Raw genomic sequence first — 24,981 nt, forward strand, 5'->3', positions numbered from 1 at the left:
GCATTAAAATTGGTTTGAATTCTGTCCACAGGTCCATTAACTCGGCCTTTGGAGGAATGCATTTAACATAATGCCTGCCAAGCTCCCTAACACCATCTCCCAAGGAGCACCTTGTGAAGAGTGCAGTGTGTGAACATCACACCCACATCACGCTTTCCCCTAGACAGTTCTACTCTCATTTAAACCACCAGCCACAGTCAGAAGCCCTCGGGTCAGTTGAATGCAGAAAGCGGGGAAAAGAATAATGTCCAAGAGTCTCAGAATATAATGCTGAGCCCCACACATTTCCTCCTATTTGTAAAATGTATGAAAAGTTTTATTTCAGTAGTTTGGCACTTCCTACTGAGTGGCCTTAATTTTTTTATTTTTAAGTGTGCAAAAATGCATTGAGAGGTGCATTCAACCAATGGACTCCACTTAGTGACACAATATAGTGACCACCAGGGGTCCTCGCCACAGCTGACACACACCCCTGGGTGTCCGAGAAAGGCGTGGGGTTTTGGAGAGCTGAACCTGAGGCCTTTCTTCTCTAGGCTGTCACCGACTTGTCCAAGTCTGGGAACATTTGGGGGAGGTGGGGTTTGTAAAAATGCGAGTCACAGGAGAAAAATGACGGAGAACCACCTCCCCAGTTATCTGAAGAAATAAATGTTACTTTGTATAGTTTATACTCCCGTTAGCCTTGAGGTCTGCAGACAGGACACAAAGGGAGCAGCTTTCCCTTAGATCCTCTGGGGCGGGGAGGGCAGTGTGGGACCTCACCTCTATTTTCTGATAGACTTCCTTAAACATCCCTGGGATGACATACTGACGCTCCACTGCCTGGATCTCGTCTCTAGTCGGCCAGATATCTTTCAGAAATACCTGCTGTCCCCTTGCATTTACTCCTGGGGAAAAAATGTTTATTAATGAGAAAACTTTCTAATATGCAATTTTCATGATTATACAGAGTCAAGCCTCGTTCTCCTCAGTAGTTATGTTCTGTAAAGCCCATGTGAACACTGAATGAGTGGATATGGAATCACTGCCACTGGAGGAAATACAGGGTTAGGTTCCTGCAAGCCTCTGGTCACCAATCAATACATAACCTTGCTTCATGTGAGGTTTATTATTCACCTTATTTAACAGAAATTGTTGACTCACTGACATTGAACTTCCAGCCAACAGCACTATAACTCTTCTGAATGAAGCCTATCTAAACACAATGCGCATCACAGTCGGCTTGTGCTTAAGAACACCAGAAGCACTTCCGGACTATGCTCAAGGACCATTTTGAACAGCGAAATCACCACAAAAAGCACAAAAATACAAAAAGCATGGCACTAAGTAGACCAAGAAAGGGATCCTTATATATCGCAGGAGAGCTGAAACAAGAAGTCAGAGTGACACCTTGTCAGATCTCAGCAAAGAACGTGTGTGTTGAGTGATATAAAGTTTTCATCCCTTTGTGCTGATCTGTGAATGACCGTGAACATACTACAAATATTGATTTGGTGGTTAAAATACATTTTAGTGACTAGGCAAATCTGCAAGCATAGAACTCACAAATAACGAGGATCAACTGTACGTCTAAAGTTATGATTTCCTAAAAGTAAATTTCAGAGGCATTGTTTTCACATTATCTATTCGGCTTAGAATAGATTGAGGCAGGCAGAGCAAGCAAGCTGATCTGGGAAAAGGAAATGATGTATCATTTCTTTGGAATTCTGAGAAGTTGAAATATCTGCAGTATGTTTCTACAGAATATATATTAAAACAATGCCTATCATTAAAGTGAGAGCTAGAAAGGGAGGAACTACAGAAGAAACCAGAATAGCAAGATGTCTATTCCTTTTGGCACCTATTTTCCTTTTGTTATCCTTTACCCTCAGTAGATTCTTGTTTTAACTACTGCAGTTAAGTCTTAGCTGTATATTGGGGAATAAAGAAATGATTCTCTTCTTTGTCTTATCCCTGGAGGCTCTAGGCTACATTTCTTATTAAGGAAAGCAGCAACTTTCTTCTAGTAATATTTCTGAATTCACTGGAAAAAAATTATGGCCGCACAAACAAAATCTTACCCAATGGCTCTTTCTCAAAGTCGATTCTGATGGTTCCAGCAATTGCATATGCTATTACTAAGGGGGGAGAGGCTAAATAATTGGCCCGGGTGTTGGGGTGAACTCGACCTTCAAAATTCCTGTTTCCAGATAGTACTCCAACAGCTACAAGGTCTCCCTGTGTAAGGCAAGAGAAAAATCAGGTCACTAAAAGAGACCGGCTAGGCTTCTTGTCTCAGACCATTGGCAAGAGTTTCCACATCGCAAGGATACAGTCCTTTAAGCTGCCCTTTCACTTGGTTCTCTCCCACTAGAGGGGAGAAGGGTACACCAGGGTGTCCCCATGGGAGACACTCTGGGTCAAAGGAAGCAGAGACATGTTTAGTGATTTCTGCTCACGAGAAAATATCAGGCAGTTAGAAGGCAACATACTAGTTATTGCTGCCTGGGGCCCAAGAACAGGTGGGAAAGACCTAATAGTTGATAGTTAAAGGAAGTCACAATGACTTACGTAGATCCTATAATTAATGCAAAGCAAACCAAATAATATTTTTCAAGGTTCAGCATTTTGGGGATAAAAATCAAGCCAAAGCAATTTAGATTCATTTGTGTGGAGACTTGTCTCACTTTGAACCAATTTTCAAATTATTTGGGTTGGTGCAAAAGTAATTGTGGTCTTCATCACTGAAATGGCAAAAATCACAGTTACTTTTGCACTAACCCAATACCTATAACAAACAACTGTAGAGCTCTTTGTAGTGAAAACCAGCAAGTACTGAGCACCTACTTGAGTGCCAGACACTGCACTAAGTGACTTATGTTTATCATCATCTTAATTCTCACAACTCTATAAAATAGATACCATTATCATCTCCAATATACAGTTGTGAAAACCCAGGCACAGATAGGTTAATTAACTTGCCCAAGGTTACCCAGCTAGTAATTCTAACTAAACTCAAAAGATCATACTCTAAACCACATCCCCTGCTTCCATGGACCTTCTTGAAAATATCAGCATTTTTGTCACGTTACATGAAGAGAAACAACTGCTCTGAAGACCTACAGGCACCTCTGCAATTACCTGTGTGATGGCTTCTACCACAGGTTCAGGTAAAGGCCCACTGTTGCCAATGCAGGTCATGCAGCCATAGCCCACCACGTCAAACCTAGACACCAAGAGAGAAGCACAAAAAAAAAAAAAAAAAAAGAATAACTTTCAGTGAGCCCTTCTGCTGGCCAGTTTCCAGAGACCACTGTTCAAAAAGGAATTGCAGTGCATGAATTAAGTTCAGCATAGTGCTATTTCTAAAAGTTTCATTCTTGAGAGCATTCTGATATATAACATAAGAATACTATTCATATTTTTAACTTATAAAAAGGAATCAAATTGAATGAGCAACAATTTAAAAAAGTTGAAATCATATATGCCATTTAATATCTTCATTAACTACTATTGTTGTATAATCCTAAGGAGATTTGAATTTTATGAGGCACATGAATAAAATATATGTCATAAGTCAGGAATAATATGGAAATTGGAGAAAGCGTATTTGGCAATGAATACATTCATGCACTGCACAATGTTTCTGTTAGTGATAGACCACATATACCCAACGGAGCTGAAAAATTCCTATCACCTAGTGATGTTGTAGCCATCGTGATGTCACAGCGCAAGGCATTTCTTGTTTATGATGATGCTGTATAAAGAAACTCACGCTGACTTTTTTTTTTGAGATGGAGTCTCGCTCTGTTGCCCAGGCTGCAGTGCAGTGGCACTATCTCTGCTCACTGCAAGCTCCGCCTCCCGGGTTCATGCCATTCTCCTGCCTCAGCCTCCCAAGTAGCTGGGATTACAGGCGACCGCCACCACACCCGGCTAATTTTTTTTGTATTTTTAGTACAGACGGGGTTTCACCATGTTAGCCAGGATGGTCTCAATCTCCCGATCTTGTGATCTGCCTGCCTCGGCCTCCCAAAGTGCTGGGATTACAGGTGTGAGCCACCACACCCGGCCACGCTGACTTTTTATTGTTCTTTTAGAGTGTACTCTTTTTATTTATTTAAAAAAAAAAAAAAGCAAACCAGTTAAGTGTAAAACAGCCTCAGGAAAGTTCTTCAGGAAGTATTCCAGAAGGCATTATTATCATAGGAGATGACAGCTCCATGGATGTTATTGTCCCTGAAGACCTTCCAGTGGGACAGATGTGGAGGTAGAAGACAGTAATACTGACAATCCTGACCCTGTGTAGGCCTAGACTAAAGTGTGTGTTTATCGCTTAGGTTTTTTTTTTTTTTTTTTTTTTTTGAGACAGGGTCTTGCTGCCACCCAAACTGGAGTACAGTGGCGTGATCATAGCTCACTGTAACCTCAAACTCCTGGGCTCAAGCCATCCTGCAGCCTCAGCCTCCTGAGTAGCTGGGACTACAGGCATGCACCACCATGCCTGGCTAATTGTTTTACTTTTTTTTTTTTTTTTTTTGTAGAAACAGGGGTCCCACTAGGTTGCCCTGGCTAGTTTCAAACTCCTGGCTTGAAGCAATCCTCTTGCCCTGGCCTCTCAAAGCACTGATATTACAGGTGTGAGCTACTGGGTCCAGCCTGTCTTGGTTTTTAACAAAAAAGTTTAAAAAGTAAAAAAGTAAAAACTTCAAAAATAGGAAAAAACTTACGAAATAAAGATATAAAGAAAATATTTTGGAACAGCTATACAATATGTTTTAAGCTAAGTGTTTTAAGAGTCAAGAGTTTCAATAAACTTAAAAGTTTGTAAAATAAAAGTAAGCTACGGTTTACATTATTGAAGAAAGAAACTTTTTTTTATGAAGTTAGTGTAGCCTAAGTGTCCAGTGTTTATAAAGTCAACAGTAGTGTGCGGTAATGTCCTAGGCCTTCACATTCACTCTCCACTCATTCACTGACTCACCCAAAGCAATTTCCAGTCCTGAAAACTCCATTCATGGTAAGTGCCCTAGAGGGCAAGAGGGCCCTCTTTAGATGGAATGTAAGGGCTTAAGTCTAACTACCAACTGATAAACGACTATGCAATTAGATATCATCAGATAATCTCACATCTGTTACAAGGTGACACAGCAAGATACATGAGGGATAAAATTCAACAAAAGCAATGGTGCAAAAGAGAACTCTCCCTCACCCAAGCTGAGACAGATAAGGCATGACTCCGCTTTCTTGTAGGTAGTAGGTGACCACGCCACTCCCAGGAGACAGGCTAGTTTTGATGTAAGGCATCACGTTCAGGCCAGCATCCACAGCTTTCTTTGCTAACAATCCTGTGAAATGGTAAACACAGATGCAGTGTGGGTGGCTGCCTGCTCTAGGTGCCAGGCGCACTTCAGAAAAGAGCCTGATTTTCTTCAGTCTGCATTTCCTGCCACCACCTGACCATGCTCCCTTCATGTTGGCACTATCTGCTGTTTCTGCTGCCAAACAGAAATCTAAAGGCTCCCTGGCCAACGGTCATTTAGATGTATGCAGGAAACTCAAAACTAGGCAAGGAAATGAAGAAAAAGACTTGCTTACTTTTTTTTTTTAAAGAGATAAATGTAAAACCATTTAGGAATATATTACAAAATGAGTTTTTAATTTTTTTAGAGGGAAAATGATCTTTCTAATTATGTTTTATTTGGATGAAAATCATCATTGAAGGAGCCCTTTCTGAAACTATATCAACTGTGTGCTGGCTGGCAAGGAACGGTCAGCCAAGAAGTAAAAATCGAGTGTTCAGATATATCTTGAAGTGGAGGATCTGCTGGACTTTGGCAGATACAGAGACTGCTACTGGAACACTGGGCGCTCTGTCTTAGGAAGTATTACAGAAGTAGCAAAAACATGAGCAGTGGGGGTGGGGACATGAGAGGACAAAAAGCCACAGACAAGCTGGTAACTTGTCTACAGAAGACTGGTTTGCTCCAGACCAGACAAGGAAAGCTTAGGTGGCAATACACGGACTCAGGCAAAGAAGGCTTTCCTAATGCCCATGTCTGCTTCATAAAAAGGAACTGCTGACACTGTCTGGTCTGTGGATGGATATAAGAGGAGCTTTGGGGATGACTAAAAACTTGGAAACTAAAGAGACCTTATAGTAGGGAAACCGCATATGTAAATATTAACAACTCAACCAGAATTGCGAAACAGGTCAGTGGCCCCAGGTTTTATCAGCCAGTGCCCTGTGCCCTCATTCAGAAACAGCTCCCAGCATTCACGTCAGAACTGAATCCTGCTGCTCAGGGGTTTCACGGAGAACAAAGTCTGTGATAACACTTTATTTTTCTTCCAAAGTCTGACACAAGAATGTAGGCTTTCCCAGAAATCCAGCTTCCTTTGCTTTCCTTTACTTATTTTGTGTGTTAATTCTCAAGAGAGACTATTATGCAGTGTGCATTCTATTTTAAAAACTTTGCTTTGGACACTATTTATTGTGTAGATATTTATGGGCCAATAAATATCTGTATCTGGAAAAGATGAGGTTCAGGGAACTACATGTACAACTCCGTCAAGGCCCTGGGCTCTGTCTCGGGCTATTTCCACCTACACACATGTATGACCACGAGGATGGAGTCAAATGCACTTACCTGCCCCTAACATCACAGACGGATTACTGGTGTTTGTGCAGCTAGTAATGGCAGCAATGACCACAGAACCATGAGCAAGGGTGAATTCAGTGTTATCATAGATAAAGGTCTTATGGTCATTATGATGTTCAGGAGCGATTTGGAATCCTTTAAATCCTTGCTAAAGGAAGAAAAAATGTATATTATATAGGAATATATTTATATAAGATATACATATATCTGGCTAGAGGAAAAAACATATATATAGTCAAAAGTTCTCACTTGAGAAGAAGGAATACTTTGGTAACTATAATTTTAAAGGCCAATTCTTAACAAAAGCATAAATATCTCTGCAAGTAAACTGTGAAATGCTACAGAAAAATTACTCGTTTTAAATCTTTACAAAAAGCAGTCATGATATCTGAGTCTTACTCTGCACTGAAATTAGTAACAATTACTTCCTTCCCACCTCAAAAACGTAAATGCTAAAACTACAAATTTAAAGTTAGTCTAAATTGAACTCAATGACATTATTGTACAGTTTAATGGATATGGACTGATTAAGACTATGGATTCTAACCTTACAGAAATTTAGAAAAAGGCGCTATTTTGACCAGATTCGATTAATCATGTTCAACAACGCAAACAAAGTACAGCTGAATATTTGGCATAATACTGGTGTCTCACAGATAAAATCCATCTTAATCATTCTTTTGGGAAATGTTCATTGAAAATATACTGCATATAAGATACTGTGCTAGGTACCTTGCGGGCTCCCAAGGTGATTCAGACACAAATCCTATTCTCACACGTACAGTTTAGCAACAGAAATCATACATGCAAATAAAGTACCAACAATGTAAGTTAAAGAATTATGGAATGCTATCAAAGTATTTCAGACCAAGCACCATGAAGTGTCCAATAAGGGAAAGGTGACTTTCTGCTATGAGATTCTCAGAACCCAATGCAGGGTAGCTGGTATCTGAACCAAGTTTTACGGAGTTCACAGAACAGAGTAATATGAGTTGGAGAAGAGACTTTCAGGCAGGGAGGGGCATGCACAAAGGTGCAACAGCTAGAAAACCTTGGGTGAGTAGAGTAAACAGTGTGGTGAGGGTCCTGCGAAAAGCAGACATGCTTAAAAAGGTGGGTTGAGTTGTGTTTATGATGGCTCTTGCTGCTTGGCTCGTGACTAATGGAGGAAGTCATTAAGGACTTCAGAAGGGAGAATAAACACCCACAAGCTTCAGGCTACAGGAAGATTCATGTCAAGTGGGATGAAAGCCTGGACACTGAGTAACCAGGCAAGAGGTAGAGTTGAGAGGATTCAACCTCTTCCCGCAGGCCCCTACCTTGGCTCCAAGGCAGCTCTCAAAGTCCTTTTTCATGTCAGACACAGCAACTTTGTCCTGAGGCCTTTTGGGTCCACTACAGCAAGGCACTACTGTTTTCAAATCTAATTCCGCAACCTGTTGACCCCAAAGAAAAGAAATTATAGAATTTACATTATACCCACAAAGAGGAAACCCAAAGCATGTCAGAGAATTTAAAACATGACAACCATAAAAATAAGCAAATAAACTACCACATTCAAAAACAAGGAAGCCAATGTTTCTCTTAATCCTCTTAATTATTCTTAAGTGATTGATTTTCCAAGATCATGATGGGCACTTAAGTAGCAGGAGACAGGCAGGCAGCCTTGCCACCTCTCGGAAAGAACAGGGTGGGTGCTGCAGATGTCCAGTGTCCTCCACTCACCCACCCTTGGAGGCAGCTCATGGCGTTTTATATGGCTAAGTTAGGTTGAAGGTGGGTTTTCTATTGAAATCATACATAAACCATTACACTTCTAAGGTGATTTCGGAGGGATGCAGCCGTTATCAACACCAGGAAATGGGCCTTAGTCTAACTGAATATTTCCTTTCCTTAATGTATTAAGAAACCAAACATGGGTCGCAGGTTTAGTTTACCTTGTTGTCTAGAAAAATGTCGATTCAGTTTAATGACATGTTTGTACTTTCGCTTCTTTCTAGGTCTATAATAATGATGGTTTAGCCTTTAAACAGCTCTTGTTCCACTAGTGAAGTCTCTTTATTTTTCTTTATATTTCAATAGATTTTTGGGGAACAGGTGGTGTTTGGTTACATGAATAAGTTCTTTAGTGGTGATTTCTGAGGTTTTAGTGCATCCATCACCTGAGCAGTGTACACTGTACCCAAATGTGTAATCTTTTATCCTTCACCTCCCTCCCACCCTTTCCCGAGTCCCCAAAGTCCATTGTATCATTCTTATTCCTTTAGCAAAGTCTTTCAGTGGTCTTCCACATTAAGAGGTGTGAATCAGTAGTTCAAATAGGGGAGCACACTTAACCTACAATTATTAAGCCAGTAGGAATGTAAGAAGTTATATTATTCTGTTATGTTTACAATTTCTTTATCCTTTTGGTGTTTCAACCTTTTAAAACTCCGTTCTCTTGTAATGCCTTGGCAGTGACTAATTTCCTACTAGTGCATTCCCCCAAGAAAAAACACCACTAAAATCACAGCCTTGAGGAAGAGGAAATACATGCACAGTGGAAGGCACTCTCATACCTGGGTGAAGTCTGGGTCTTGAGAAGGGTCATTGAAATCTCGAAACATTCCTACAGCCTGAAGATATTTTTTAATGTACTTTAATTTTTCTTCATCACGACCTAAAAGGCATTTTAAGGAGTAACAAGTAACATAGGTTAGTATTTCCTGGTTGAAGTTTATAAACTGATACTTCCATTAGCAATTATGTAAGTATGCAACATACGCTGCACTTACACACACACCAACAGCTCTGTCGATTTTTCGGCTTCCAGGCTAATGGTTTGACTCTCCCACTGATGCTGCTTTTTATTAGGGGCCATTAATGAATGTGCTGTTTCTATCAAAGTGACTGTTTTCTGAAAAAGATTCTGGTTCTATCTATAGATAACCCGCCTCTTTTGGGGTATAGCCTTTAATTAGGAGAATCTTACACCTGAGCTAATTGTGAAAGCACACCTATGCATTTGCCTTCAACTGGCCACAAAGACTCAGCATTCTACATGATTACTGTTAAAATTAAAACCCATCCCAATCCCATCTGAAACCACTGGCTACTGAGCACTTTCTGGGCACTGTGTCCTAAACATTTTAAATGTATTACCTCAATCTCTAATCCTTTATCATAGTCTTATGATACAAGTACAATTATTATTCTCATTTATGGATAAGGAAATGGCGGCTCAAGAAGACTAAGTAACTTTCTCATGTAACACAGCCAGTAAACGGCAGAACCAAAATCCAAACATGAGCTTGACCCAAAAGTTCAAAGTCTTAACTCTTGATGCTGCATCACCAGGAATATGACCTTGAACCCTCTACTATTTAACTCTTATCAAGATCCCGGGGTAGGAGATAATACTCATGAAGTATGCCCAACGGACATGCAGTCCACAATTTCTCTGATGGTTAGAAACAGAAGGTTTGATCCTTTGGCTGATCCTACCACTGATCAGAACTTTTTGTTTGTCTATTTGTTTTAGCTGAACTGTAAACATCATTAGCTCTCAGCACAGACCTCATAAAAGACAGCTGTATGAGCTTCACTAATGTATTTGTCCTGACCTGTTGTTGAGCCCGCTGTTCACTACAACCCATGCCATGCTTTTCATGAAGATGAACAGGAGAAATCTCTCTCAGGGTTTACTATGAGAAAGGGCTACACTCTTCTGAAGCAATATGTTTGTTTCAATTTAATAGATGTGACAAATTTGGCACTGGATTACCAAGAAGTATAATGGCCACCTGCAGCACTACGGGAACTAACCAACTAACCTTCCCTCTAGATCCATCTCACAGCTTTTATCCCTCTACCAAGCACACTATCCCTTTTTTTTAAATTAATTTTTTATTTATAATTGACAATTACACATATTTATGGAATACAGTGTGATGTTCCAATATATGTGTATATTGTATCAAATCAGGGTTTATCATATCCATCATTTTAAACATTTATTATTTCTTAGTAGTGATAACATTCAAAGTCTTCTAGCTATCTTGAAATATACACTACATTGTTGTTGTTTGAGACAGGGTTGTTTTGTCGCCCAGGCTGGAGCACAGTGCAGCCTTGACCATCTGGGTTCAAGTGTTCCTCCCACCTCAGCGCCCCCGAGTAGCTAATTTTTGTAGTTTTTGTAGAGACGAGTTTTGCCATGTTGCCCCAACTGGTCTTGAATCGCCGGGCTCAAGCGATCCTCCCAAAGTGTTGGAATTACAAGGGTGAGCCACCACTGGCCCGCCTACATTATTCATTTCTACAGTCACTCTGCTGTATAATAGAACACCAGAATTTATTCTTCCTAACTGTAACTTTGTATCCATTGGCCAACCTCTTCCAGTCCCCACTCCTGCAAACTCACTACCCTCCCCAGACTCTGGTAACCATTATTCTACTCTCTAATTCTATGAAATCAACTTTTTTAGATTCCACAGATGAATGAGATCATGTGTTGTTTGTCTTTCTGTGCCTGGCTTATTTCACTTAACATAATGTCCTCCAGGTTCATCCACGTTGCTGCAAAAAAAAGCAGGATTTCTTTTTTTTTTTTTTTTTAAGTATTTATTGATCATTCTTGGGTGTTTCTCGAGAGGGGGATATGTCAGGGTCATAGGATAATAGTGGAGAGAAGGTCAGCAGATAAACACATGAACAAAGGTCTCTGGTTTTCCTAGGGAGAGGTCCCTGCGGCCTTCCACAGTGTTTGTGTCCCCGGGTACTTGAGATTAGGGAGTGGTGATGACTCTTAACGAGCATGCTGCCTTCAAGCATCTGTTTAGCAAAGCACATCTTGCACCGCCCTTAATCCATTTAACCCTGAGTTGACACAGCACATGTTTCAGAGAGCAGGGGCCTGGGGGCAAGGCCATAGATCAACAGCACCCCAAGGCAGAAGAATTTCTCCTCCCAGACGGGGCGGCCAGGCAGAGGTGCTCATCACTTCCCAGACAGGGTGGCGGCCAGGCAGAGGCGCTCCTCACCTCCCAGACAGGGCGCCGGGCAGAGGCGCTCCTCACTTCCCAGACAGGGTGGCCGGGCAGAGGCGCTCCTCACCTCCCAGACGATGGGCGGCCAGGCAGAGGCGCTCCTCACTTCCCAGACGGGGCGGCCGGGCAGAGGCGCTCTTCACTTCCCAGACGGGGTGGCCGGGCAGAGGCGCTCTTCACTTCCCAGACGGGGTGGCCGGGCAGAGGCGCTCCTCACTTCCTCCCAGAGGGGGTGGCAGCCGGGCAGAGGCGCTCCTCACCTCCCAGACGGGGTGGCCGTGCAGAGGCACTCCTCACTTCCCAGACGGGGCGGCTGGGCAGAGGCACTCCTCACCTCCCAGACGGGGCGGCCGGGCAGAGGCACTCCTCACCTCCCAGACGGGGCAGCCGGGCAGAGGCGCTCCTCACTTCCTCCCAGACGGGGTGGCGGCCGGGCAGAGGCGCTCCTCACCTCCCAGACGGGGCGGCCGGGCAGAGGCGCTCCTCACCTCCCAGATGGGGCGGCCGGGCAGAGGCGCTCCTCACCTCCCAGACGGGGCGGCCGGGCAGAGACGCTCCTCACCTCCCAGACGGGGCGGCCGGGCAGAGGCGCTCCTCACCTCCCAGGCGACGGATGGCCGGGCAGAGACGCTCCTCACTTCCTATACGGGATGGCGGCCGGGCAGAGGTGCTCCTCACTTCCCAGAGGGGGCGGCCGGGCAGAGGGGCTCCTCACATCCCAGACGATGGGAGGCCAGGCAGAGACGCTCCTCACTTCCTAGACGGGGTGGCAGCAAGGCAGAGGCTGTAATCTTAGCACTTTGGGAGGCCAAGGCAGGCAGCTGGGAGGTGGAGGTTGTGGCGAGCCGAGATCACGCCACTGCACTCCAGCCTGGGCAACATTGAGCACTGAGTGAGCGAGACTCCGTCTGCAATCCCAGCACCTCGGGAGGCCGAGGTGGGCAGATCACTGGAGGCCAGGAGCTGGAGACCAGCCGGGTCAACACGGCGAAACCCCGTCTCCACCAAAAATACAAAAACCAGTCAGGTGTGGCGGCGCGCACCTACAATCCCAGGCACTCCACAGGCCGAGGCAGGAGAATCACAGGAGCCTGAGGCAGGGAGGTTGCAGCGAGCTGAGATCACGGCTGTACAGTCCAGCTTCGGTAACAGAGGGAGATCGAAGAAAGGAGAGGGAGACCGAAGAAAGGAGGGAGAGGGAGAGGGAGAGGGCTCCGGGAGGGGGGAGGGGAGAAGGGAGACAGGGGAGGGGGAGGGGGGAGGGGAGAGGGGGGAGGGGAGAGGGGGGAGGGGAGAGGGGGGAGGGGAGGGGGAGGGGGAGGGGGAGGGGGAGGGGGAGGGGGAGGGGGAGGGGAGAGGGGAGAGGGGAGAGGGGAGAGGGGAGAGGGGAGAGGGGAGAGGGGAGAGGGGAGAGGGGAGAGGCTCTTTCTTTAGGTTGATTCCCTCAATTATTTATTCTGTTCTTTTAGTTCTTTATCTTTTTCACTTAAAATCCTTTGGGGGAACAAAGATGTATTAATCAATTTCAATGTGCTTATATTTAATAAAAACTTCTTTAAATAAACTTTTTCATGACAATCTTTACTATTTCTAGAGGAATTTCCTCAGGCTATGGCAGAAGACTAAGATTTATTTGGAGTCTGTAAGATCCTCATGAAACCCGTCCCATAGCTGTCCCTTCACTTCATCCAGACATCTGTGCAAGCACCTCTGGGTACTTCAGCCACCTCCCCTTTCTTTCTCATTATCACATCACACTTACATATTTGTTCACTTGTTCATTGTCTTCCCCCCCTCACTGGAAAGTAAGCTACTTGACGGCAGGGACTTTATTTATCTTGTTCACTGCTATATCTTTGGGAACTAGGCCAGATATTGACAATTTGCTAAATGAATGACTGAATGAAGAGTTAATGTTTTTAAACTGAGAAAAATATTTTAAAGCTTTCTCAAAGTTAAAAGTCAAATTTCTAAAAATACAGTTAAAGATCTGTCAATGATTTAAAATGCCTTCATATGCAGCCTCTCACTTCTCTTCTTTTTTCTTTTTTTTGAGACAGTCTCTCTGTGTTGCCTAGGCTGGAGCGCAGTGGTGCGAGATCGGCCCACCACAACCTCCACCTCCCGGGAGTTTCACCATGTTGGCCAGGCTGGTCTCGAACTCCTGACCTCAGGTCAGATCTGCCTGCCTTGGCCTCCGAAAGTGGTGGGATTACAGGAGTGAGCCACCGTGCCTGGCCTCATTTCATTTTTTGGACATCCCTGAGAGGGGTGTTGCAGAGTGCTGTTCCTGTATGGAGCCAGGCAGTTGCAGGGTTGGATTCTGACTCTGCTGTTTATTAGCCTTGAGTATGAACACTTCTCTGCTCCTCAGTTTTCTCTAATATTAATTAACTAGTCAATCAATCTACCCTACAGATCTGTAAAGAGGTTGACTGCAAATACATACTAGGTAACTGGTACACAGCAAGTACCCCATAGGCAGCAGTAACCATTACTAAGATCACTTGTTTAATGTCAAAAAACTAGTAGTAGAGGACCGTATAAATATCCAGGCTTCTGTGATCTCTGAGCTCTTTCTATTGGCCATACCATCTCTATCTCATATTAACTCCTTAAATCCCCAAAACCCATTTTGACTCCATGGAGAAAAAAATAATTGTGTAACTATAACCCAGTGCCTTCTGCTGGGTAGAGGCAGAAGGCAGTGCTCAGATTCTCGGTGTTCCATGGAACTTTTACAAAGAGCCCTATGCTTTCAGGGCCCTTCACTTACCTGTTTGCACCAGGTACGTGATACTAACTTCGTCAACTGGGAAAAAGGCAGCAGTTGCTCCGTACTCTGGACACATGTTAGCAATTGTAGCTCGGTCAGCAATGGACAACTGGGCTACTCCAGGCCCGAAGAACTCGACAAATTTCCCTACTACCCCAACCTGGCGGAGGTGCTAAGCAGCAGAAACAACAGAAAAGTTTGAGATCTGATGGCCCACATTCAAAATGCAGAACTACCATCTTGCACTTCTTATAGTCTTGTCAGTAAATCCAAATAATAAATTAGCCCAACACATTTGTGATCACTTTCAAAACTTAAAAAACAATGCCAACTAAATGCAACATGGTATCCTGGATTGGATTCTGGAGCAGAATTCTGGGACATTACTGAAAAAACTGGTAAAGTCTGTAGTTAAGAGTATTACACCAATGTTAACTCCTTAGTTTCGATAAATGTGCCATGGTTATTTAAGATGTTAACATTATGGGAAGCTGGGAGAAAGATAACAGGAATTCTTTGTACTCTTTATACTAACTCTCCCATAAATCTAAGATGATGTCAAATAGCTTTTATTTATAAAAAGAAAGACAAAGTGTGCCCAAAATACAAATGATATTAAGAAAAATATTTCAAAATGAGAAACATTCTCTTTCTCTAATGAGATCATTGGAAGTGTCTGGAAGTGTGCTACATATTAAATTCTTTCAACCTAAATAACTACTTGCACTAGTTAGGAAAATAACTTTTCAAAGGCATAATGAGCAAAATTCATGCTACAAGTATAATTCAAATGTAGCCAAAAGATCCCCATATCTTTTCCACACAAGGCACCAGCCAGGTGTGAGGCCACAGTGACTGACTTAGCTCTGCATAAAGCCAGTTTCTAGCTACAACCACACAGATGGGCTCTTTTGGTAATATGGGATTCTGCCAGATTTTGTGACGAAGTCCTGTAGTATTCCACATCTGAAGAACAGTGCACAGACATTTGTGATAAGCTATGGTATTCAAATAAATCCAATTCAAAATTTCACAAAAATTAAATCAAAGAGAAATGTGTTTTGCACTTTAACGATAGCATGTCCATGCAAAAGACCCCAGCCTCCAAACTATAAAAGCAGAAAAAATTATGTTTGTGATCATTAAAAACCATTGCTTTTGCAAGAGTCTTCCAAAACGAAATGGCCTTTTTACAAAACAAGCAAATCACAGAAAAAGATGATCTCCTCTAACAGCTACAGAAAAAGCCTAATACTTTCCAGCTTGGTGACATACATGTTACAATAATGTAACTTATAATACAGAGAAGAGAATTTAAAAAGTAAAACTCTATTCATGGAACTACCTTGCTATTTACATAAAAGGAAGAATCATGTGGAAAACATGTAGTGAAAGCATAAACACATGCATGGGAATGATTCTTACAACCTCAGGATAGTGATTATTTCTAGAAATGGGGAATGTGGCTTCAGCCACAGATATTACATATTATTTCTTTAAAAATACAGAGAGCTCTGAAGCAACTATGACAAAATGGGATCATCTGTTAAATCTAGGTGGTGGGCATATGAATGCCATCTTAATTTCTGTATCATTGAACTATTTCACAGTTTAAAAAATGTTCTTTAAGAAAAAGATCGATGCAGCAATACTAGAAGAAAACAAACATAATTATCTAAACTTAACATAGAATACTTCCCTTACCTCATCTCCCTTTAAAATCATCAACCTTGTTTCCTAGCATTGCTAGAGCACTTGGAAACCAAACAAGATTCCATTATGTATTCCCTCCACTGGAAAGCTATCATTGTGACTTTCCAAGACCACAGAAGAGGACGCATATTGTTACCTTGGTAATGGTGAGCACGATGTCAGTGGATGTTACCAGAGGGTGGGGCTTCCCCATCAGCCTGTAGCCAATCACCTGAGGAAGCACCATACTGATTGGCTGACCCAGCATGACAGCTTCTGCTTCAATACCACCGACACCTGCAATGAACGGCATGACCAGAAGAATGCCTTCATTACTCCTTACTCTATCTCTCAGGTATAAATTTAGTGACATTAACAGGTAATAAACCCAGTTACAACGTTTAATTGGTGCAGAGTTATGTTTCTATAAAGAGCAGTTATTTTTTCTCTATTTTCCTTTATAGAATTTTTTAACAAGTGTTTCTCAAAGCATGGTCCCCCAAACACCTGTATCAAAATCCCCTTGGTGCCACATGCAAAGAAGAGTAAGCTTTGGGAGTCTCTATTTTTAACACCCCAGGTGATTTTCGTGTATGCTAAATGTCCCTAACCCCTTGCTTCTGTTCATTCTTCCAAGCATAATTATTGAGTGCCTGCTAGGTGCAAAGTGATTCTCTGGGCACTGGAAAAACAGCAGTGACAAAACTGACAAAAATACCTCTCGGAAACTTGTGGTCATGTAAATTCATGTTACTGAGATGTAATAGAATCACAGTGAATTAAAGTGCATGCCCCAAAACAGCATATATGGAAGAACACTCACCCCAACCAAGAATGCCCAAGCCATCAATCATGGTAGTGTGCGAGTCTGTGCCCACGAGGCTGTCTGGGTAATAATATCCATCCTGATCAAATACCACTCTTGCCAAATATTCCAAATTCACCTGGTGGATGATTCCTGAGCCAGGGGGAATAATCCGCATGTTGTGAAAAGCCTGGGAACCCCACTGGGATTGATAAATGGAAAGAACACTATGAACGTGTGAAGTACTTCTACTCAGCCCATCTTCTTGGCATCTCTCCCTCGTACCCCGCATACAAAGAAAACCAAACAATGGAACCAGACCCTGCCCATACCTTTAAAAATTCAAATCGCTCTCTATTTCTTTCAAATTCCAGGTCTTGATTCTTCTGTAAACTGTCTGCCCTGTCAGAGAGAAAAATTAAATGTATACAATTTGAGGCTTAACATATTAGTGGTCAAATTTATTGGTGATGAAGAAACAAAATGGAATTGCACCTCCTTGCTTGCTGAGTGATAATACGAATTTCATTCATGACTATTTACAATGCAGAATAGGAGAGGTAACTAGTGAAAGTAAAGAGAGTAATTATTGTTTGGTTCAAGTGATTCCTACAATGCCTTTAACTATGGTAGGCAGAAAACATGAACTGAATTCAAGTTAAAACTAATCTAATCATAAAGTCTGACTCTTAGGAACAGACTCAAGACATCCATATGACTACAGCGGCCTGGACATTTAAAGAACTCTTGTTTCTATACTCCTCATCCATGACCTCATTATAACATCTCTCTGACCTGGAATGTGTCTGGGCTGGTATTTTCATCTCTTTATGTTGGGAGACAGAAAACTAGCAATGCTGAGAGGATCAGTACCTTATAGAATCACAGTCTCCTGTGTGTAGGACCAAGGTTTATGAGGAAGAAGGTGTCACCTGATAATATCTGTGAACCACAGATTATATGCTAAGATTTACTCAAGGTCATTCAGTCCATCCGGACAACACAGGGCACCAAGATTTTCTAGGAGTTTAAAAATCAAACTGCACTGTTTTGAGTCAAGGCAGAATAAGTCATAGTCACAAGATCGCAGAGTCAGCACACAGAACGTGCTCATAAAGCGTGTATCACAGGATTGAGTGAACACAGGAAAGGCTAGTAAAATTAATAGCTAAGACCAAAGTCAGACTTCATTAATAAATGAAGTACTGGATAACTACTTCCTAGTACCCAGTAGTTAACACTTTTTGACACTACTAGGAACCAGCAACTATTCTAAATGCTTTCTGTTAATTTTCTCATTTAGTCTCCATAATATCCCTTTGAGTTAGGTGCAACTAACAGCCACATTTTTCAAGTGGGGAAACTGAGACACGGAGAGGTGAAGAAACTTGCTCAGGACCACAGACACTAGTAAATGGTGGAACTGGGAATGAAACCCAGGCAGTCTGACTCCCGAGTTGACACTATCCTTTAATCCCTATACCACAGGGCCTTCCTGTCATAGTTACAGCGACTGTGGCAGTAATGGTGGCAGTGGTAGTAACAGCAAGAGCTAAAGGACAACATTACGTTATGGGCGCTCAGAGCTTTACACATGTGAACTTATCATCACAACCCCTCACGTAAATACCTACTGTCATCCTCAATATCCAGAAGCAGCAGCTGAGGCACAGAAAGGTTAAATTTGTCCAAAGTTAGACAATAACACAGTGCTGTTATCTGAGCCTAGGTCTGACTGGCCCTGGGGGTTTCTACTTTGACCATGATACTCTGCTTCTCACCCACTCTGATCCTCCCCTCCCCCAGAGCCTGCTATATGCTACATGCTGAAAATGCAATGGTGCAAAAGCTGTGTGCTCACTGCCCACTGGCACTCAGAGTCTGGTGAGAGGGCAATTGCAAAAGAATGCAATCATCACTGCCTGGTATGGGAGCACTCGGAATGGGCCATGAACCCAGCTGGGGGTGGGGGTTGGGGGGATTGGAATGCTTTCCAGAAGGACATGGTATCAATGTAATCTGAAGGATGACGGTGAGTCAGCCCGAGCAAAATGGGCAGGCACTCCTTGGGAAAAAAGGGACCGGAAGCATATGTTATTTACCTCATAGAAAACACATCTGGAGCCGGGCATAGTAGCTCACACCTGTAATCCCAGCACTTTGGGAGGCTGAGGCAGGCAGATCATGAGGTCAGGAGTTCAAGACCAGACTGGCCAACAGGGTGAAACCCCATCTTACTAAAAATATAAAAATTAGCCGGGCATGGTGGCAGGCGCCTGTAATCCCAGCTACTCGAGAGGTTGAGGCAGGAGAATCACTTGAACCCGGGAGGTGGAGGTTGCAGTGAGCCAAGATCGTGCCATGCACTCCAACTTGGGTGACAAAGCGAGACTCCAGCTCAAAAAAAAAAAAAAAAAAAAAAAAAGAAAACATATTTGGTTACCACACTGATTTTTTTTCTCTTGATATGAATATTCTCCAAGACAAATGTTGGTTGCTTTAATAGGTAGGATCAATTCCCGAGACTGCCTTACAGCAGGGGTCTACAAACCAGCCCATGGGCCAAATGTGGCCCAATGCCCATATATTCTTGGCCCTCAAATGAAGGATGATTTTTACATTTTTAAAGGCTGGGGTGTTGGGGGGAAGAATATGTGACAGAGACAGCATGTGGCCAGGAAAGCCTAAAGTATTTGTTATTGGCCCTTTCTAGAAAAAGTCTGCTGATCCCTGCCTGAGTGAATGAGTGTCTATTTATGTGTGTATATGTTCGAGAAGAGCAAAAGAGGGAGAGAAAGGAGGGACCCCGGGATAGCAGAACAAGGCAGGACACCTGCACTGACACTGGCATCAGCAGACTCTGTGGACCCTCTGGACGAGACACAGCTACTCCTCAAGGTACTCATCTCGACCTTCTCAATAGTATGTTGAGGGCTCCATCCCTCCAGTTCCCACCTGTCTCTACGTCCACATCTATGTTTCCAGTGTGTTTCGGGCATGTGAACCAAGAATACTTCAGGCACCACAAACTCAATGGGTTAAACCCTGATGCTGGGCTTTCTTTCCTAAATCTGTTCCTCTTCCCTGTCTGTCCATATCTAATGAGCTCTTTTCCCACCACTTAGTACCTATAGCTATCAAGATATTTATTCCAGAAATAGCCTCCCAACCAGCTGCCCTGTGAGGCCATTCAATCTACCTTTGGTACAGTCACCTGAATCACTTCTAAAATGTAAATCATCCGCACCAGCCTGAATCTACCAATGGCTTCCCATTTTCTAATAAAATAAAAATTCCTTGTCTTAAAAACCTAAGTCCTTCAACCTGACCTCAGCCATCCTTTATAAGTCCTCTCCTAACCTCCAGTCCAAGCTCTCAGCTTCAGCTACACTGTAGCCAGCATGCTCTTCCCACCCCCACTTTCCTCGTGCCTTTGCATGCTCTATTTGCTCTGAGTGGAAGGTCTTTTTCAGCTCTTCTCTCCTTGGTAAACAGGCTTCAGGATCCAGATCAAGTGACACTCCTTGAAAAACCCACAGACTCCCCAGGTCAGGATGATTTGCCCCTTCTCCGTGGTGACTACACTTATCAACTGCATGAAAGCTGTGTGTTCACTAATTTCTCTCCCCTTCTAAACTATAATCTGTTTCTGGAATAAATACTGGCACATAATAGATCTGCTAAATGGATTTAATTTTTTTAAAAAAGGAAAGCATCTCTGACCTTGATTTCTACCACTACAGGTAAGATTACAACCACATGTGGCCCCTGCCTCTCCTCCCCATCTCTTTTGCTATACTGTGAGCACTTATGGACTCCTAGTTATTGTCCCTGATCTTCTACCCTCCAGCACCAGGAGGATGGCAGAGCTTCTCACAGCAGAAGCATGACTGATGATTGATGGGGGAATGTTTACCCCAGAAAATGCTGGGGGTATCAGTTTGATGGAAGCAACATGTTCATAGGACGTGCAGAAGCCAGAAATGCTTAGATTGTTTCATGATACAGTAATTCCAGGTAAAACCCTATTTACTCAGGAAAACAAAACACCTATTATATGGAGCTTGGCTCAATTAGCCTAGTTCTAGTTACTGGAATGAATAGACCTAGCATTCAGAATTTTCTACCACTCAGAACTTTCCTAAATTAGTCTAATCTAGTGAGCTTTTAATAAGGTCTCTAAATGTGAATGGCCTCACAGACTAAAGAGGAAATTTCTTAGTTAATTTGAATTCAGAACTGAATGTAGTTCAGTTTCTGAGAATTACATTTAATGGAGCTCCAGAAATTCACGGATAGTATTAACATGGAGATAGTTTTCACATTAATGAAATCTGGTCAGAAAATGTTATGAAATTCTTTTTTTTTTTTTTTGAGATGGAGTCTCGCTCTGTCGCCCAGGCTGGAGTGCAGTGGCGCAATCTTGGCTCACTGCAAGCTCCGCCTCCTGGGTTCACGCCATTCCCGGGCCTCACTCAGCCTCCCAAGTAGCTGGGACTACAGGCGCCCGCCACCACACCCGGCTAATTTTTTGTATTTTCAGTAGAGATGGGGTTTCATCATGTTGGCCAGGATGGTCTCGATCTCCTGACCTCATGATCCCCCTGCCTCAGCCTCCCAAAGTGCTGGGATTACAGGCATAAGCCACCGCGCCCAGCCACTGTTATGAAATTCTTGTTGGAGGAACAAAAAAAAAGGTGAGGTAACTTTGTAAAATATCACAATAATGTGTTAGAACTTCAACTTCTAAAGATGATGTGAAGCTAATTAGTATTACTCAAACTAGGCAAAGAGCTTACAAACATTTAACTGAGACATTTACCACTCTACCACCCCTTACCCAGTTTTTCTCACTCATTTCCAGAAAGAGCTGGAAATTAGCCCACGGCACAGTTTCACAGAGTTGAGACATCACATTTAATTCCTTACAAAAATGAGGAGAGAGATCGTGAGGTTAAATTGCAAAACCACAACTCAAGAAATAAAAACAAAATACCACCAATAAAAACACTTCTGAAAGAAATTTTTTTTTTTTTTTTTTTTTTTGAGATGGAGTCTCACTCTGTCACCAGGCCGGAGTGCAGTGGCACAACCTCGGCTCACTGCAACCTCCACCTCCCGGATTCAAGCGATTCCCCTGTCTCAGCCTCCTGAGTGGCTGGGACTACAGGCACGCAACACCATGCCTGGCTAATTTTTTGTATTTTAGTAAAGACATGGTTTTACCATGTTGGCCAGGATGGTCTTGATCTCCTGACCTTGTGATCCATCTGCCTTGGCCTCCCAAAGTGCTAGGATTACAGGCGTGAGCCACCGCCCCGGCTAGTGTTCGCTCTGATTTTATATATACATGTGGGTTTACTAGATTTGGTTATCAATCTAGGTCAAAGTTCACCCTTGGATTTTGCTGTTTTTCATGTTTTCAGTACATGGCGTAAATGAAAAAGGTCTATAAAAAACTGAAACCACAATTGATTACAGTCAAGGTCTAAAAAAAAAAAAAAATTACAGGGAACTTGGTGATGACCCAAGTTCAAGATGCATTAACAGCCATGAGCTCTTTGAATTTTGAGTCAATAGAGTTTAGACATGAAAACTATATTACAATTCCGTCTCTACCTGTGCTTTAGGTGAGCAAAATGAAGGTAAACCCATCAACATTAATGAAAGTCTCCAAGAAAGATGAAATTGGGCATGAATTTATGGCTACTTTCATAACTTCTGAAGTGGGTCTTTATCCTATCTCAAACAGGATAACATTTTACGCATTTATTTTAAACTCTTCCATTTGAAACCAAAACATTAAACTGAGTTCACGTGATTTAGGAAAAAAGGAAGGTGGGAGAAGACATATTGCCTTAGGACAGGTTCAGAGTCCAAAGGAAAGGGAAGAGCTGGCGAGTACATGGTCTGTTCCAAGTACCATCAATTCAGGGGACAAAGTAGATTTCTCTTTATCCTGAATTTATCTGGTTTGGATGTTAGCAATATTAACTGGAGAAAGATCATTTTCTAAATTTCTTTGGAGACTGCCAGGAACTCAGTTACATCCCCAAGGAAGCAAATAAAGGTGTTTTTGTTTCCCTTTGAGTGGTTTCATATTCTTAAATGACTTAATTATAAAAATAATAGCTTCTTATTAGGAAAATGAAGACAGCTGCAATCCCTGAGATAACTGCTTAGCAACTCGGCACTCTTTCCAATCTTTTAATTCCTGCATCATTTTCCATGTAGCTTACGTCAGTCTACATATGTATGCAATGCAGCATCTGGCTCGTTGAGCTACAATGTGATCATGTTCCAAGTGTTATTAAAGACTTCATAAATTAAACTCTAAAGGTTACCTAATGATTCACTTCAGGGGTATACCATAATTTAATAAAGCATTTTTTGTTGGACATTTAGAATGTTTCTAGGCTTCATTTATAAATAATACTTTAATAAACATTATTGGCTATTAAGCTTTTTCTGAAGTCAGCTATCCAGATTAGCTAGATGTAGTGGCGCATGCCTGTGATCACAGCTACTTGGAAGGCTGAGGTGGGAGGACTGCTTAAGCCCAGGAGGTCAAGGCTGCAGTGAACTGTGATCACACCACCCCAGTCTAGGGAACAGAGTGAGATCCTGTCTCAAAAAATAAATAAATAAATAAATGATATAAAGGGTATGCTTGGAAGTAGGAATTCCAGGACAAAGGATATAGAAATTTCTAAGGTCTTAACAGATATTGCTTTAATCCTTATTTCTAATTTATAGTGCTATCAGCAGTGGATAAAAGTGTCTCCCTTATAACACCTTCATAATTAATATTTTCTAATCTCAACTATATTGATAAGAAAATGACATCTCAAATATTTACTTTTTTATTACTTGTGAGATTGAAAAGCCTTTATATACTGTTTACTACCATTTGCATTTCCTTTTATTAAGAAATGTCCACTTTCCTTTGCCCATTTATCTTCGGGGACCTATTATTTTTCTAAATGGATTATAGATACTCCACATATTAAGTATATTAACACTTTGCCATATTTTTCAAGTTATTTTCTCTTAACTTTGCAGTAACTAAATCTATACCTTTTTTCCTCTTTTGCTTCATTCGTTGCTTCTAAATTTAGTCTCATCAAGACATCTGACACGCATATATTTCCTTCTAAAACTTTTAAACATTCATAAGAACTGCTCCCTCCACTAATCAATTTCCAGCACTGTATATGGAAAAGTTATTTCTCCCACTGATAGTTGTTTTGACAACTTTAGGTAGTCATACTTCTAGGTTAAGATAATAGCCTCTTAAAAATACCTGATTGTCCTCCCTGTATCAAAACCCTTGTGGTGTAATCTTGAAGTTACTTCCACCGAAGACGGGTGGACTGTATTTCCCCATTCCAGCTTTGGGCTCAACCCTGTGATTTGCTTTGATCAATGGCACCGTGAACAGAAGTGATGCTGTGCTGGTCCTTAGCTAGGCCTTAGAGATACTGTGTGTTTCCACTTGCCCCCTTGAGTCTCTGTGGTCACAAGACAGCTGCTTTCTCCTTTAGCTTGGACCCCAAAAGAAACACACATGGAACAGTTGTCCCGGCTGCCCCGCAGATGTATGGTTCAGTGTAAGCTGCCAACCTGGCTACTGCAGTGCAAAGCAGAGCTGCCCGACTGTGCTCACCTAGGTCGGCTGACCTCCCAAACAACTAGAAGACGTGTAAGAAATAAATTCTTATTGTTGACTGCTGCTGAGATTCTGGGATTGTTATACAGCAATAGCTGATTTTTTTACACCCATCTCTACATTGAAATCTTCATGGTTTTGGCTGGTACAAATTCTGCCTTTTGGAGAAAAGGACAAATGGTAGAGTTTCTTCTGACTTCATTCCCATCTGTTGATTACCATTTTGATCCAAAGGGCAAAGATGACTAGATTCTTTTTTTTTCAAGTTTAACTTCATCAGGTACTCTTTTTTTTTTCTGAGACGGAGTCTTGCTCTGTCGCCCAGGCTGGAGTGCAGCAGCGCTATCTCTGCTCACGGCAAGCTCTGCCTC

At 42.4% G+C, this 24,981-nt stretch overlaps 1 protein-coding gene and 1 long non-coding RNA gene across 2 annotated transcripts in view; one reads left to right on the top strand and one right to left on the bottom strand.

Moving 5' to 3' along the window:
• Nucleotides 1-24,981, bottom strand: part of ACO1 (aconitase 1) — a 71,066-nt gene that overhangs the window by 19,390 nt on the left and 26,695 nt on the right. Inside the window, exons 5-15 of the mRNA XM_054502889.2 lie at nt 17,274-17,343; nt 16,960-17,143; nt 16,294-16,433; nt 14,445-14,616; nt 9,200-9,300; nt 7,961-8,077; nt 6,630-6,789; nt 5,192-5,327; nt 3,121-3,205; nt 2,061-2,217; nt 763-887 (exon numbers count right to left, since the gene is read on the bottom strand). Coding sequence (XP_054358864.1) covers nt 763-887; nt 2,061-2,217; nt 3,121-3,205; nt 5,192-5,327; nt 6,630-6,789; nt 7,961-8,077; nt 9,200-9,300; nt 14,445-14,616; nt 16,294-16,433; nt 16,960-17,143; nt 17,274-17,343 — 1,447 coding nt within the window. The remainder of the gene's footprint in view (nt 1-762; nt 888-2,060; nt 2,218-3,120; nt 3,206-5,191; nt 5,328-6,629; nt 6,790-7,960; nt 8,078-9,199; nt 9,301-14,444; nt 14,617-16,293; nt 16,434-16,959; nt 17,144-17,273; nt 17,344-24,981) is intronic.
• On the top strand, nt 16,352-20,717 carry LOC129044717 (uncharacterized). Its single transcript, XR_008504751.1, has 3 exons — nt 16,352-16,491; nt 19,655-19,839; nt 20,437-20,717. It is a non-coding gene; the product is annotated as an uncharacterized LOC129044717 (long non-coding RNA).

The sequence above is a fragment of the Pongo pygmaeus genome, chromosome 13 (genome assembly GCF_028885625.2).
Source record: "Pongo pygmaeus isolate AG05252 chromosome 13, NHGRI_mPonPyg2-v2.0_pri, whole genome shotgun sequence".
NCBI classification, from domain to species: Eukaryota; Metazoa; Chordata; class Mammalia; order Primates; family Hominidae; genus Pongo; species Pongo pygmaeus.